The sequence below is a fragment of the Ascidia mentula genome, chromosome 8 (assembly GCF_947561715.1).
Source record: "Ascidia mentula chromosome 8, kaAscMent1.1, whole genome shotgun sequence".
NCBI classification, from domain to species: domain Eukaryota; kingdom Metazoa; phylum Chordata; class Ascidiacea; order Phlebobranchia; family Ascidiidae; genus Ascidia; species Ascidia mentula.
In genome coordinates this window covers 10,005,001-10,019,553 of record NC_138573.1, presented here as the reverse complement: position 1 = coordinate 10,019,553, position 14,553 = coordinate 10,005,001, and the positions used below count along the sequence as shown (strand labels likewise).

Genomic DNA, 14,553 nt, shown 5'->3' with positions numbered 1-14,553 from the left:
GTTTACTGTGTGACGCAGGGGTTGTGCATGAGTGATTTTCGATGTTACAGGGGGCGAGGTTATGAACAATATTCGGCCGGTAAACACATAAGCCCCGCGAATGAAAATACAAGTTTAGTATCGTTAAAAAGGTATTTGTGCAAGCTTTGCAATGGTGGTAGAATTGTCTTTCCCGTCGAACTGTAGCAAAAGTTACAAGTAAAAAGCTGATTTTTGTACAACGGTCATAATTAATATTCAGTCGGTAAACATATTTTCCCCACTAATGAGAAGACAAGTTTGGTACCGTTGGAAAAGTTTTTCAATGAGCTTTACAATGGTGGTAAAATTATTTTTGGGCCAAGAAAAAAGTTATGAGCGGAAAACTGTTTTTTGGGGGCCGTGGTTATGAACAATATTCGGCTGGTAAACATATTTCCCCCACGATTGAAAAGACAAGTTTGGTATTGTAAATTGCGTAATGCTACAGTATCGTTGGAAAGGTATTTGTGTAAGCTTTGCAATGGTAGTAGAATTGTTTTTCCTGTCGAACTGTAGCCAAAGTTACAAGTGAAAGATTGATTTTTTTATGACGGTCATAATTAATATTCGGTCGGTAAACATATTTCCCCCACTAATGAGAAGACAAGTTTGGTATTGTTGGAAAGGTTTTTCAATGAGCTTTGCAATGGTGGTGACATTATTTTTCCTGTTGTGCCTACAAAAAAAGTTATGAGCGAAAAACTGTTTTTTTGGGCCGTGGTTATATACAATATTCGGCCGGTAAACATAGCCTATAGCCCCCGTGAATGAGAAGACAAGTTTGGTATCGTTGGAAAGGTATTTGTGTAAGCTTTGCAATGGCAGTAGAATGTCTTTCTCGTCGAACTGTAGCCAAAGTTATAAGCAAAAGACTGATTCCTGTTATGACAGTCATACTTAATATTCAGTTGGCAAACATATTTCCCCCACGAAATCGCACAAGTTAGGTATCGCTGTAAAGGGATTTTAAAGGGCTTTCCAACGGTGGTTGAATTATTTTTCCTGTCGACCCATGAAAGAAGTTATAGCTGATTTATGACAATGCTTATTAATATGCTTCACAAAATTCGTTCGAAATTGTTAATTTTTTCATAAATGTTGTGTCAATCTATGCATCTTGCCCAGAAATTATCGAAATCCCACGAGTAACGGCAGAGTTATGTGCGTTTGAAGTTTTGTCGACTAGCGTCTCTTTGGTTATTTAACCAACATGCTAGGCTACTTATTTAACCAACATAGGCTATGTTGCTTATTAAGCAACGTGTTGGTTGGCGCCAGAAGGGTCAAAATTCACACGTTGCTTATTTAAGCAACATGTTGGTTAAATAAGCAACATGTTGGTTAAATAAGCAACATGTTGGTTAAATAAGCAACATATGTTGGTTAAATAAGCAACGTGTTAAATGAGACGTTGCTAGAAGGCGACCGTGGTCAGCCAAAAGGGTCAAAAGTCTGCCTAAACAACATGTTGCCTATTTGACGAACATGTTGCTTAAATAACGAACATGTTGCTTATTTAACGAACGTATTCATTGTGACTCTTCTGGTGCGTTTTGTCACGTTGGTAACCTTTAACCCTGGCGGGAAATTGACACCCCATTAGTCGACAATTAGTCGTTAGATAGCGCTCGTTAGATGACACAATTAGCGATTTAAAGCGGGAAAATAGAATCTATCGCTCTATTGTTGGACGCTATCACCGTTTCGTGTTCTATTTTACTAATGGTCAACGGTCATATCTGTGGATGTGTAATGCAATAATATTGCCGATGAATTAATTCAGGTAATTCAACCCTTAAATTAAAATAACAGATATAACGTGGAACTGGCAAGTATAAGAGCGCATAAACCATGTAAAAAATATACATGGCATTCTCATGTATCGACTGTTTCACCTCGTGATAGGGCACTAACATTTTCATTGGAAAATATAAATCAACTTCCTGGAAAAGTCATAGGTAGCTTAAACTGCCATATGGAGGATATTAAAGAAGGATTCCAGGTATATATGTATCTACTTTTATTGTTATTGTGCTGAAAAGAGTTGGGATTGACACTACATTGCAACTGAGTGTATTTTTTATTACAATTGAAAAAAAGCATTTTTGCTACTCTTTCAGCCTATGTATGGTCAAACAAGGGGCCAATAATGTGTCTCACAGACCAACAGTCTGCAAATAGAGAGTTGCAGCCCAAATTTGAATCATAAAACCATAACCATCTATCCACTTGGGTTGCTAATTAGATGTAAATGCAATGATGTTTTTTTACAGTATCCCAATGTTCACATGTGCGAAAGTCTTAGTGTTGGCAATATTGCAGAACAGTTAGTTAATTTTTCTTATTGTTAACCTTTGTAATATGTAGGTCACCATCAATTTTGACAATAGTTTGTGATGGAAACGTTGTTTGGAGCTGCATTATGTTTGTTCTTCCTTAAGCATCAGCTGTTTTGGGCCTGTATGGACAAGAACAAACAAGCTTAGAAAATTGTGGTAATTCTGTTGCTAAAAGTTGTAAACTAAATTTGATATCAGTACCTCATAAAATAAATTTACTGTGCATGTATTCTTCTTTAATTAAGGCTTGATATTTTTTGCGAACTACAATTGGTATTCAGCCTGGCATAATTGTGGCCTTGGTTTATTTCCAGGTGGGATTGTGATAGGTCACTAATTTGTGCACGATCATCCTGTGGAAATATTTTGTTTTATTGGTAGTTTTTGTTGTATATTTTGATACTTGAGGCAAATATGATTTTACACCTTGAGGAAGCCTTGTTGAATAACAGGCGAAACGTCGGTGAATAAAGTTACGTTTTATATATGCCAGAAGAACAGATTATTAAGTTATGATTTTACTGTTGCACGGATTGGATCAATTTTGAGTCTTATATTAATTAATTTTTTTTTATGATGGCTATGAGCCAAATGATGTAAAAAATATGTTTTAGGAAACACGTGGGATGCAATCATTTCTTAGAAAATGCTGTAGACAACAAAGAACAGCCACCAGCTATATTTCACTCATTGGTAAGTGTGCATTGAAATGAGCTATGTTGGTACATGAGCAAGGTTAAGTAAAAATTGGAGGGCTTTTTAATCCATAGTATCCTAGTTTTTATACTATACACCAATATTGGAAAAAAATCATGTGTATTTTGTGCTACTAAACAAATGTAAAAACATATACACAAGAAATAAAATGGCATGGGCACCGATAAAACCACAAGGTTTATTTTCAGGTGGTCAAGCAATAGATGGTCAACTACAAATATAAGAAGGAAGGTTCAGTAGAAAATTTAAATGGAAGTGTGTTCCTGATGCAGAATATTCGATAATTTTTGCAATTTATGTGTAGTGAAAAATACCAGATGTAACTTCAAGAACAGCTTTTCCACAAGTAGTTCAGGCCAACTAGTAACATGAAAGCATTGAAGGAAATGGGAATTATAAAGCAGGATTTGTACCAAAGCTTTTAAATGAATGTGAAAAAAAACATACTAATGTGTGTGTTTAACTGCTCTTCGATATGTATATGCAAAACAGATGTATGTGATATTTTATTTCCTGATAGTGCAACATTTGAATGTAGTACTGTAATCTGAGGATAAGAATTTGTGTTAGTTGTATTATTGTAATTGTGCCTTCGCTAATTTTAAAGCAGTGTTTAAAATTAGTTTGTTCCTCTTTCAGACGTGCATTTGTATTGATTAGCAGGAGAAAATTCATTTCAGGTTACATCTGTTTCGGCAGTGACATGTTTGCAGCTTTACACTTGTTTCACAATAAATCATTTTGACTACTAAACGTTGTTGCTTTACAAATTGGATAAAACAAACACTGGACAGAAAAGTAGAATGTATTGGCCCTACCAGTACCAACGAAAGTGACAGTGTGACACAAATTATTTCTGCATATTATTTTCATAATCATCATTGTTATCGATATTCACGTCACAAACAACAACAATAGACACACAAAGGATGTTGAAGTAAAGATTTTAATGTGGTTTGTAACTTCGCAGTTCGTACTAATCCCCGAGCATCGAAAATAAAGCACCCCAAAATCGCTCACCTCATTTGTGAACAACGCAAAAGAATAATGTTATTTTATGCAAGCGACAAAAGCGCGCAGCATTTGCCTACAGCCCACCGAAACAGGCTAACCCTAAATGGTCATGCCCCTTTATGCAACCATGATGTGACACTCTAGTTTTCTTGTTTCCTACTCAACTGGCTTGAAATTGTTAACACATGAACTACAAGGTAATTCGAGTTGTCCTACCAAACCGTTTTCGTATAAACGCTGTTAATTTTATGCATGAGACAGAAGCGCGCAGCACTTGCTTGCTGTCTGCCGAAACAGGCTAACCCTCAATGGTCATGCCCCTTTATGCAACCATGATGTGACGCTGTAGTTTTCTTGTTTATTAGTCAATTAGCTTGAAACTTTCAACACATAAACTACAAGGTAATTCGAGTTGTCCTACCAAACCGTTTTCGTTTAAACGCTGTTAATTTTATGCGGGAGACAGAAGCGCGCAGCGCTTGCCTACTGTCTTCCGAAGCAGGCTAATCCTCAATGGTCATGCCCCTTTATGCAACCATGATGTGACACTATAGTTTTCTTGTTTATTACTCAATTAGCTTGAAACTTTCAACACATAAACTACAAGGTAATTCGAGTTGTCCTACCAAACCGTTTTCGTTTAAACGCTGTTAATTTTATGCATGAGACAGAAGCGCACAGCACTTGCTTGCTGTCTGCCGAAACAGGCTAACCCTCAATGGTCATGCCCCTTTATGCAACGATGATGTGACGCTATAGTTTTCTTGTTTATAACTCAATTAGCTTGAAACTTTCAACACATAAACTACAAGGCAATTCGAGTTGTCCTACCCAACAATTTTTATTTAAACGTTCTCAATTTTATGCATGAGACAGAAGCGCGCAGCGTTGCCTACTGTCTTCCGAAGCAGGCTAACCCTCAATGGTCATGCCCCTTTATGCAACCATGATGTGACGCTATAGTTTTCTTGTTTATTACTCAATTAGCTTGAAACTTTCAACACATAAACTACAAGGTAATTCGAGTTGTTCTACCAAACCGTTTTCGTTTAAACGCTGTTAATTTTATGCATGAGACAGAAGCGCGTAGCGCTTGCCTACTGTCTTCCGAAGCAGGCTAACCCTCAATGGTCATGCCCCTTTATGCAATCATAATGTGACACTATAGTTTTCTTGTTTATTACTCAATTAGCTTGAAATTTTTAAAACACAAACTACAAGGAAATTCGAGTTGTCCTAATAAGCCGTTTTCATTTTAATTCCGCAAATTTTATGCAGGAAACTGAAGCGCATGAACACTTGCCCATTGTCCCTTGCTTATCACGTAAACCATAATTTACAAAAAAATAGGAGTTGTTCAGTCAACAGGTTTCACTGATACCAATGGCGTCGCAACAGCCAGTGCTGGGAAATTCTGTGTATATAATATTCGAAGACCCAGGCACAATTTGATGAAGATTTGAACACACAACAATATCGCTCGATTTTCTTGTTCAAATAGAAAGCAGCGTCAGCGATACTAAACAACAGTTGCACATATTATAAATTTACAAAACGACAAAAAAGGGTTAAAAACCTTGCCGGCAAAAGATTTTAGGCACGTTTTCCGAAGCATTTTTAACATCTGTTGACAACAAAAGCACGGAGTAAGCGTGCAGAATAGCAAATGCATTAAACATGTAAATAGACACCGAAAAACGAAACCTATTCAATAAAAAAAAATGCCAATTTCGACGAAAATTATTGTTATTGACCAGTAGTGGGATTCTTTCACTATGCCATAGGTTATATACGAGTTCTAATGTATTGTCTCTGCACAATACGTTGTAAACACACGTGCTCCTAAGTTGTAAGCTATCAATAGCATGTAATTAGCAGTCAGAATACAATACATAAAGTGAAACATAGGCCTGTACATACGCTTCCTAACCGGGATAACTGATTTACGGAGGTCATTACAATTTCAAGAACAGGTTTGCAGGAATCGGCTTAATCCCACCACTACTACTGCCACATAAACAACATAAAGTAAATACTCATTACGCATACAGTAGAACTCGGTTAATCCATTGGGTTGTGGGAAATTCACATGCATTTGAAAGCTTGGTACTCCTCCTGCTTTACAATTCCCATTTCCTCCATTGTTTTCATGTTAATTGTTGCCCTGTGCTGCTTGCGGAAAAGCTGTGTTTGGAGTTGCAGCTGGTATTTTTTTAATATGATTTGAATTGCCAAATTATGAAATATCCCGCCTCAGGGCACACTTCATTTCAAATGCTGCTAAACTTCCCTTCTTATATTTGTAGTTGTGTGGCACGGGCTTTCAGCTAGCCGACCATCTATTGCTTGACCACCTAAAATAATTAGTGTTAAATACAGTGGGATTAATAAAGGATACCTGACTCGATAACCTATGGTTTTATCGGTGCCCATTTCTTTGTGTTTTGTTGCGCAAAATACACATGATTTTATTTCAATAGAGGTAATTTAACTTTGTAGCAACATAGGTTTTTTATTTTTTACTTCCACCAGTATGTGAAATATAGTTGGCACTTGATTGTGGCTCTTCTTGTCTACAGCACTAGATCAGTATTTAAAAAAAAAATGCTTCCATTTGAGCTTTTCTTTCCCCATGTTTCCTTATTATTAACAGACATTAATTCCCTGCCAAACATGTTTGCAAAAAGTATTTGAACATGTGCATAAAATTATAATTTGTGAAAGCTAACATTATCAAAGGCCTATGCTGTTAACAAGTAACGAATTTTTCTAATTTTTGTTCAGGCATTAGATTTATTTAAATATATATTTTACTACATATCAGTTGATTAGCAAAATTATACGTATTTACAGAAAAGAGGTTAACAAAATGGTAACTTTAAATTAACAAATTCGGTTCACAGCCATTGTATGAAAACTCAAAATCTATATGACAGTAAAATTATATTTTCCTTTAAGTAACAAAAAATAGCAATAGAACAAAATACTTGTACAGTATTATCGTGCACAAATTAGAAAAAAAATGAACCAAGACTTGGCCACATTTATGCCAGTCTCAATAACAATTGTACTTGTACCACGCAAAAAATATCAAGCCTAAATTATACATGCACTGTAAATATGTATTATGAGGTACTGATATCAAATTTACATTACAACTTTTAGCAACATAATTACCACAATTTTCTAAGCTTGTTTGTTCTTGTCCACCCAGGCCCAAAACAGCTGATGCTCAAGGAAGAATAAACATAATGCAGCTCCAAACAACGTTTCGATCACCAACTATTGTCAAAATTGATGGTGACCTACATATTACAAAGGTTAAATAGTAAGAAAAATTAACTGACTGTTCTGCAATATTGACAACACTAAGACTTTCGCATATGTAAGCATTGGGATACTGTAAAAAAACATCATTGCATTTACATCTAATTAGCAACCCAAGTGGATAGATGGTTATGGTTTTATGATTCAAATTTGGGCTGCAACTCTCTATTTGCAGACTGTTGGTCTGTGAGACACATTATTGGCCCCTTGTTTGACCATATGTGGGCTGAAAGAGTAGCAAAAATGGTTTTTTTCAATTATAATAAAAAATACACTCAGTTGCAATGTAGTGTCAATCCCAACTCTTTTCAGCACAATAACAATAAAAGTAGATACATATATACCTGGAATCCTTCTTTAATATCCTCCATATGGCAGTTTAAGCTACCTATGACTTTTCCAGGAAGTTGTTTTATATTTTCCAATGAAAATATTAGTGCCCTATCACGAGGTGAAACAGTCGATACATGAGAATACCATGTATATTTTTTACATGGTTTATGCGCTCTTATACTTGCCAGTTCCACGTTATATCTGTTATTTTAATTTAAGGGTTGAATTACCTGAATTAATTCATCGCCAATATTATTGCATTACACATCCACAGATATGACCGTTGACCATTAGTAAAATAGAACACGAAACGGTGATAGCGTCCAACAATAGAGCGATAGATTCTATTTTCCCGCTTTAAATCGCTAATTGTGTCAGCTAACGTGCGCTATCTAACGACTAATTGTCGACTAATGGGGTGAAATTGAACATTATTCAGCAGATTTAGAAGACCACGTTTTTCCTGAAAGGTTTCGCGGGAAACGAACTTATTTATGTTGACATAGTTTTTTATGTTGAACTGTAATCATTTTAATGTATGTTGTTCATCCCTTCGCTTCATCACATTATAAAACCTACTGCATCTCGTCGTATTTTCGTTAAAGGTACCTACAGACCCACTTGAAAAAAGAATTTTCGCAGAGAAGTTCGACGGCTAATGGATGAGGCGCGATCGGGGAACAATAATGAAGCCTTTGTTCAAAGGTCATGTTAATTCAGCAGATACTATTTCTAGTAGAATTTTAATGTTTTTCCTTAAATCAAGTGTAGAATTTAAAGCATTTTTGCCTAGTTGAATTGGTGTAGTATAGGACAGGCTATATATTGTTCCTATCTGCTCCATATCAGAAGGTTTTTCTACTGAATGCTGTTCAGAGTAACTGTGCAGTCTTTTGCCAAGTTATTTTATTACATCATCACAACAAGTCAGTTCGTCGTGACCAACACTGTTCCTTTTCCATCGCCAAACATCTTGCCATCGACAATGTAACAAAACACAGGCACAATATATATAAGAAAAAAAAGGCATTTTACTTATATATTTGACTTGCCAGGTTATACAGTGTTAGAAACTGGTTTTGCAGTGACATGCAACTGTAACAAGGCATGCACTAAAACAATGACAACAACCTCCTATAACGTGTCAGGGGGAAAATTGAAACCATGCTTCATGGCATTTACGGCTCTTTTGTTTTAGAATCCAAGTCACAATTATATGTTTTACAAATGAAATATTAACATGTTCGCTACAACTGCAGCAACAAACAACTGTAACTATATACAAGTCATTGTAGTTCATGAGCAATTTGTATGCCATAACAGTGACTTCATTGCATGTTCAGGCTGAGAATGTTTCAGTATAATCCTGTTGCCAGGACAAGAAAAGGACCACCATACAAAATTACAGTTTATCAAAAAGGAACAAGTGAGACTCCATTTAAAATGATAATTTTTTTATTACAATTGTATACATCTTTGTTTCAGAATCCTGGAAAGAGCTTCGCATTAACAGAGATGCAACAGCACATGAAATCGATATACTTATTTCGGAAGCATTTTTGGCCTTGCCGCATACTTGGTATAAACGGGACAAAAGTCACAAATACATTCCACTGGAAAAAACTGGTGCAAAAAAAACGTCAAGGAAAATTTATGCAGATCTTCACTATATTTTGACATTGTGAGCCAAATTTTTGTTTGGTACCCATAAGGTTGTGTTTTGTTGCGTACAATTATTGACTAAAGTATAATGTGCAAAATAATACCGCATATAATTGCTTGTTGTATTTAAACACAAGGTGAAAATCATCAGAGCAAAATGTTAAGAATAGGGCATGTTTCCCAACCTAAACCCCTTAAACTAAAAATTGGATTTTACAATTTAAGTTTTCCCAACTTTTAGAAAAGCTCCCAGAATGGAGAAGTTGAAAGTGATTTATGTTCGGTAAGATATTTTTGTCGAAAATGAATTTTCAAACTATTTGCATGAACAGTTTATATACTCAATGGTATTTTAACAGTAGAAGTATTGTTTTGCTCAAAGGTAGCCAATCCCAACACAGTCAAGTTGTGAAAAATCGCATAGTAGCATACATTTAAACAAAAATAGATGCCAATGGTGTTACATAGATGTATTTAAACATGTGCACTCAATTTATAGTTTGCAAAATGAGTAACATGTGTCAGTACTTAAATTTATGAAGCTAAAACATTTATTTGAGTTTACTTTTGTAATACATTCCAACAATCAAACTGTTCAGTGGTAAGACTGTTTTAAAAAATCAGTGGTAAGACTGTTTTAAACTTCACCTTTGTGATAAATACTATTCAAAGCAATATCAACATTTTGTGTGTATACCAATGATCAAAAAGTTGGTTTTGTAGAAGAATCAGTGGAAAGGTTGTTTTACTCTTAACTTTTGTAATAAATACTATTCAAAGCAATTTATCAACATTGTGTGTTTGTAGACAAATGATCAAAGTGTTGGTTGTGTAGAAGAATCGTCGGTAAGATTGTTTCAAACTCAACTTTTGCAAAAAGTACTATTCAAAGCAATATCAACATTTTGTGTTTGTAGACAAATGATCAAAATGTTAGTTGTGTAGAAGAATCAGCGGTAAGGTGGTATTTTTATTTTGTTCCGATGATGATAATGTGCAGCAACCTCTTTTTGTGTTTTAGACTGATTTTAAAAACATTGATGACGCAGATATTTTAGTGGTATGATAAGTTTTTTATTTCTTCAGGCCGCATCTCTGTATTTCTATGGAAAAGACTTTCCCGGTTGGGAATTGCCCTTCTCGAACTCCTGCGTAACAGAGTAAAATTGTGTGTAACAATGCAATGGGTCATGCATGGGCGCCAGTGTTTTGGTTGAATGAGCGCAGATGAACAGGCTGTTGCCAGGGCGATTTTCAGCGTGTTTGGGGCAGTTTTAGTTTGTTTTTCAGGGTTATTAGTCAGGCAGTAAATTGGTAGAGGGTGCTGTTGTACATGTAGCTGAAAAACTACCCTAATATTGAGGTTGATTTTGTGAAAAAATGAATCACAGAAAGTATGTTCAATTTGTGATTTTCTGTCAGTGCGGACCCTTGGCAAGGAATTGTGGCCAAATTTATAATCGAAATAACTACTTAAACTGCTCCCCCGGGGGCATTTTGACCCTCTGTTGGCCATTATTTTGGTCAAAAAAGCAGAAAAAAGTGTAGGTTTGTTTTGTGAAAAAATGAATCACAGAAAGTTACCTCCATTTGCGATTAAGTGAAGCCACCAACCCTCCTCTACACAATTCATGAAGAATTAGATGTCTTGTAATTGTCTTGGGGCCCCACCGGGGCTGTTTGTACACCCCCTAGGACTGACAATTTAGCAGTTAGCCTTTGCAAAACCCCCCAATGTGCTGTCTTAATGCAGCTGCAATCAATTTTTTTTCTGTTCAGCAATAGTAGTCCCCCTTCATGAGTCATCAGACCCGGCAATTGTTTTTGGCAAACAAGAGAAACTGTAACCAGGTGCACAATAACAAATGACTTCTAAAACTCCATTTTTGGGATTTAATTGAGAGATGCGGCCTTCAGTACTATCAAGATAGTTATTTGGTTGTGTGTTTCAGGGTAATTCACCATATGATGATGAAATACCAGTGGTACTTTCACCATGTTGTACTAAATACTATTGGACATGACATTAGCCAAAAAAAAAAATTTTAGTTGAATAATAGAGGATTAAGGGCAGCTGCTGTTCAATCACAGAGGAGATGGCGTCAAACACTTGTACCATCATTTTATGAAGAAAATCTGTCATTTGAAGATGAAACTGTTATTTTTAGGTACAATTAGTCCTTGTTTCTGTATAGGTTTACTTACAAGTCAGTTAATAAGAACAGTTTTATTTTGTTTTTTACATGTTCTCTAACAGGTGTTACCATGTTGTTGTTTTAATGACTCAGAAATAGTGAAGGCTGGTATATATGAGCTTCGAGGCAAACTTGAGGAGGATCATGTTAATATGTTTAATGTAGCACAAACAAAAGTGCTGAATGGTGCAGTAGGGGCTGTTAAAAAACCTTGCTTTAACCCATTTGCAAGAGTATCTGTAAAGTTTGCAGACGATTATGGTCAGTCAGAAGGTGCTGTTGATGCAGGCGGCAAAACACTGCGCGAACGAATGCGAGATTTTTGAAGAGGGTAAAGAAGTAATCCGGTGCGCTATTAGGGGCGACGAGAGTGATGGGGGTCAAAATAACGTGGTTTTTGCTAATGTGTGTGATGAAGGTTTGGTTGATGTTGCGGAATGCTCGAACATATCGGAAGGTGTAAACGAACAGGTAACAGGTTTGATTGATGTGCGCGATGAATGCAAAGATTGCGGCGAATGCGACGTGGACGAGTTTGCTAGTTTAAAACGCGACGCATACTGGTCTCCCAGCACTTTCGCACATAGTGCAAGTTTTACTTTAACTACAGACGAGTTTGATTATATTAGTAAAGGTAAATATTGTACAGGAAAGGAATGGCCGGAAATCATTCGACGCGCATTGAAGGACAGTAATCCGTACTGTTCTTTCGCGGCAAAGGAGCAAAGATGGTATGTCAAGCAAAACACGGGCCGCTTTTTTCACAGCTAATTTCGGTGCACATTCGGGACTTGTCCCTGTGTGGCATCCATTGACTTGGTTTGTTTGGATAAAAACTTTTTATGCATATGGCTTGGTGGCTTGAACGAGCGGAGGGCGACGGTCGGTTGGAGTAAGTTATCGTTGAATTTCGCATAGCCACCCTGGCTTAGGATGTTAAATTTTGATTTCATTCGATAGCAGGAGGGTATAAGATTGTTTTTGCAAAAGAACAGCTTGGGCCAAGGTTTGTGCAAGGTTTTATCGACGAAAGTGTATGGCGCGTATGCATATGGCTTGGTGGCTTGAACGAGCGGCGGGCGACGGTCGGGTTGGAGTAAGTTATCGTTGAATTTCGCATAGCCACCCTGGCTTAATATGTTAAATTTTGATTTCATTCGATAGCAGGAGGGTATAAGATTGTTTTTGCAAAAGAACAGCTTGGGCCGAGGTTTGTGCAAGGTTTTATCGACGAAAGTGTACATCGTACCACCGTTTTTTCATGTTTGTAAAATATGAATTCATATTTCTTCACTTCCCCTATCGAATTTTTCAAATATTTTAATATCGTTTGAAAAGTTTAAGCGCGTAGAATAGGATTTTTGCCAGCGAATCTTGTTTTCGCAACTTATGTCATAATACGCAAATCATATTCATAACCGAATATGAATATATTTGTTTTAAATAATTTTGGTATCGTTACAAACTTCAGCCTATGAACTATATGGTGTACAAATATCATGTCGCTACCTCGTAAGGTGGCCGAGTAACGCGCGTTCAAACTTTGTTAACTGGCGTTTTTTTTTTGTCAACTTACATCCCTCTGGTAGAATCTATACTTTGAAAATTTTGATGTTGCAGTATGGAACGTACCGTATTAAGTGGACATTGTTTAATACCGAGTGATTTATACTTTTCTTTTCAATACATATTTTACGAAACAAGATTCCATTACCAGAATATCGGCAAGCATATAGTTTTCAACGGACTGCCAGTGTGGCATTCCAGTGTTTGGTCATTCTAGTCTACTACTATCGCTTGACAAGTGAACGGCTTGCCTGCCTCGGTTCACATTAAGAAGCGGGACATAATTTGAGAAAAAACTATATAATTTGTTCAGTGGCAACGTTCGCTTTTGCAAGTGCTGTGCCTGGCATTCTACACTCTATCAGATTGCAACGTAAACTGCTTATGTGAAAAGGATTGAAGTTAACATTGCATGCCTTGTGTCTTCATATTGGCACTTGGTAAGAATAAAATTGTAGATACAAATTGAAACAGTTCGAAATCAGAAAAAAGGAGATTGCCAAATTCTAGTCCCAAGGCTTAGAGGCCTGTAAAGATCAAGGACCACGATAAATTTGCAACTTGCGCAAAACTCAGCTACTTAAACCAAACCAATATAATGTAAGCTGTCATACCCAGACCACCAATCTTCTGTCACATGTAATTGTTTCATTAAAACCCTCGCTTGCACATTATTTTGTTTTGTTTTCCATCTTCTGTTTTGTAATCGCCGAGCTAAACTTTATTGCAGATAACATCCGCTATACATAAATCCTCCAGTTGCACCTCTGAAACTTACATCTCTTTCCATACGACGTTCATCTATTAAGAGCAATCACATTTCTCAACATCATGGACGATATATAGATGATTTATATACGATTACTATTCGATTGACTCCTTCGTACTGCAACGTACCATTTGATTCCGTTCGGCTGCTGTGCTGAAGCTAGGTCTGCTTGCGTGTTCTTGCTGTTAATACTAAATTCAAAACTCCGTAGCAGATTGATTTATTAATTGAAATACACGTTTGCAAGTCAGGCGGCTTAAAGTTTAATTTGTTCCAAGCGCGTTTAACTAGAGTTTAACACGTGACTGAATAGCAGCGAATTAACTATCAAAAGAACGCGCGAACGTCACAGCGCAATGCATCCTTAGGTCCGTCTGTGTTTTAAATGTGTGAAGAATTAAGTAGGGAAACATGCGTGTAGCTAGAGTACTGTGATAAACGGTACAATTTATTATCTAATAGCCTGCTCGTACAAGATATATGCAGAAATACGAATACATAGCCTACAATTGCAAAATTAGTTCTTCTATTTGTCGAAATATCTTGTGCACCGAAAGGTACACCAATAAATATTTGCCAAGTGCATTAAATTGTTACTAAACTGAGTATT

At 36.5% G+C, this 14,553-nt stretch overlaps 1 protein-coding gene and 1 long non-coding RNA gene across 5 annotated transcripts; one reads left to right on the top strand and one right to left on the bottom strand.

The window, feature by feature from the left end:
* Nucleotides 1-6,662: 6,662 nt before the first annotated feature.
* On the bottom strand, nucleotides 6,663-8,091 carry LOC145910715 (uncharacterized). Its single transcript, XR_014403216.1, has 3 exons — nucleotides 7,763-8,091; nucleotides 7,269-7,396; nucleotides 6,663-6,755 (listed from the first exon to the last, which is right to left on the bottom strand). It is a non-coding gene; the product is annotated as an uncharacterized LOC145910715 (long non-coding RNA).
* LOC145910713 (uncharacterized) lies at nucleotides 7,387-14,051 on the top strand. 4 transcript variants are annotated; one of them, XM_082997910.1, is made up of 9 exons: nucleotides 7,387-7,411; nucleotides 8,394-8,456; nucleotides 9,095-9,177; nucleotides 9,237-9,432; nucleotides 9,655-9,696; nucleotides 10,221-10,259; nucleotides 10,331-10,369; nucleotides 10,435-10,473; nucleotides 11,366-13,376. In XM_082997910.1, the coding sequence occupies exons 1-6, from the start codon at nucleotides 7,389-7,391 to the stop codon at nucleotides 10,246-10,248; spliced, it is 435 nt and encodes a 144-aa protein (XP_082854036.1). In that variant the 5' UTR covers nucleotides 7,387-7,388; the 3' UTR covers nucleotides 10,249-10,259; nucleotides 10,331-10,369; nucleotides 10,435-10,473; nucleotides 11,366-13,376. The 4 variants fall into 4 exon arrangements, with proteins under 4 accessions (XP_082854036.1, XP_082854035.1, XP_082854037.1 ...); XM_082997909.1 differs by having other exon boundaries at nucleotides 10,221-10,473; XM_082997912.1 differs by lacking the exon at nucleotides 7,387-7,411 and adding an exon at nucleotides 8,200-8,287 and having other exon boundaries at nucleotides 8,357-8,456; nucleotides 10,221-10,473.
* Nucleotides 14,052-14,553: the final 502 nt, after the last annotated feature.

Bases quoted from the DNA above. Each gene is read 5' to 3' on its own strand.
- LOC145910713 (XM_082997910.1), top strand. From the start codon at position 7,389: ATGGTGACCTACATATTACAAAG. The intron at 7,412-8,393 runs GTTAAATAGTAA...GAATTTTCGCAG, and splicing joins GTGACCTACATATTACAAAG to AGAAGTTCGACGGCTAATGG. The intron at 9,433-9,654 runs GTGAGCCAAATT...CCCAACTTTTAG, and splicing joins CTTCACTATATTTTGACATT to AAAAGCTCCCAGAATGGAGA.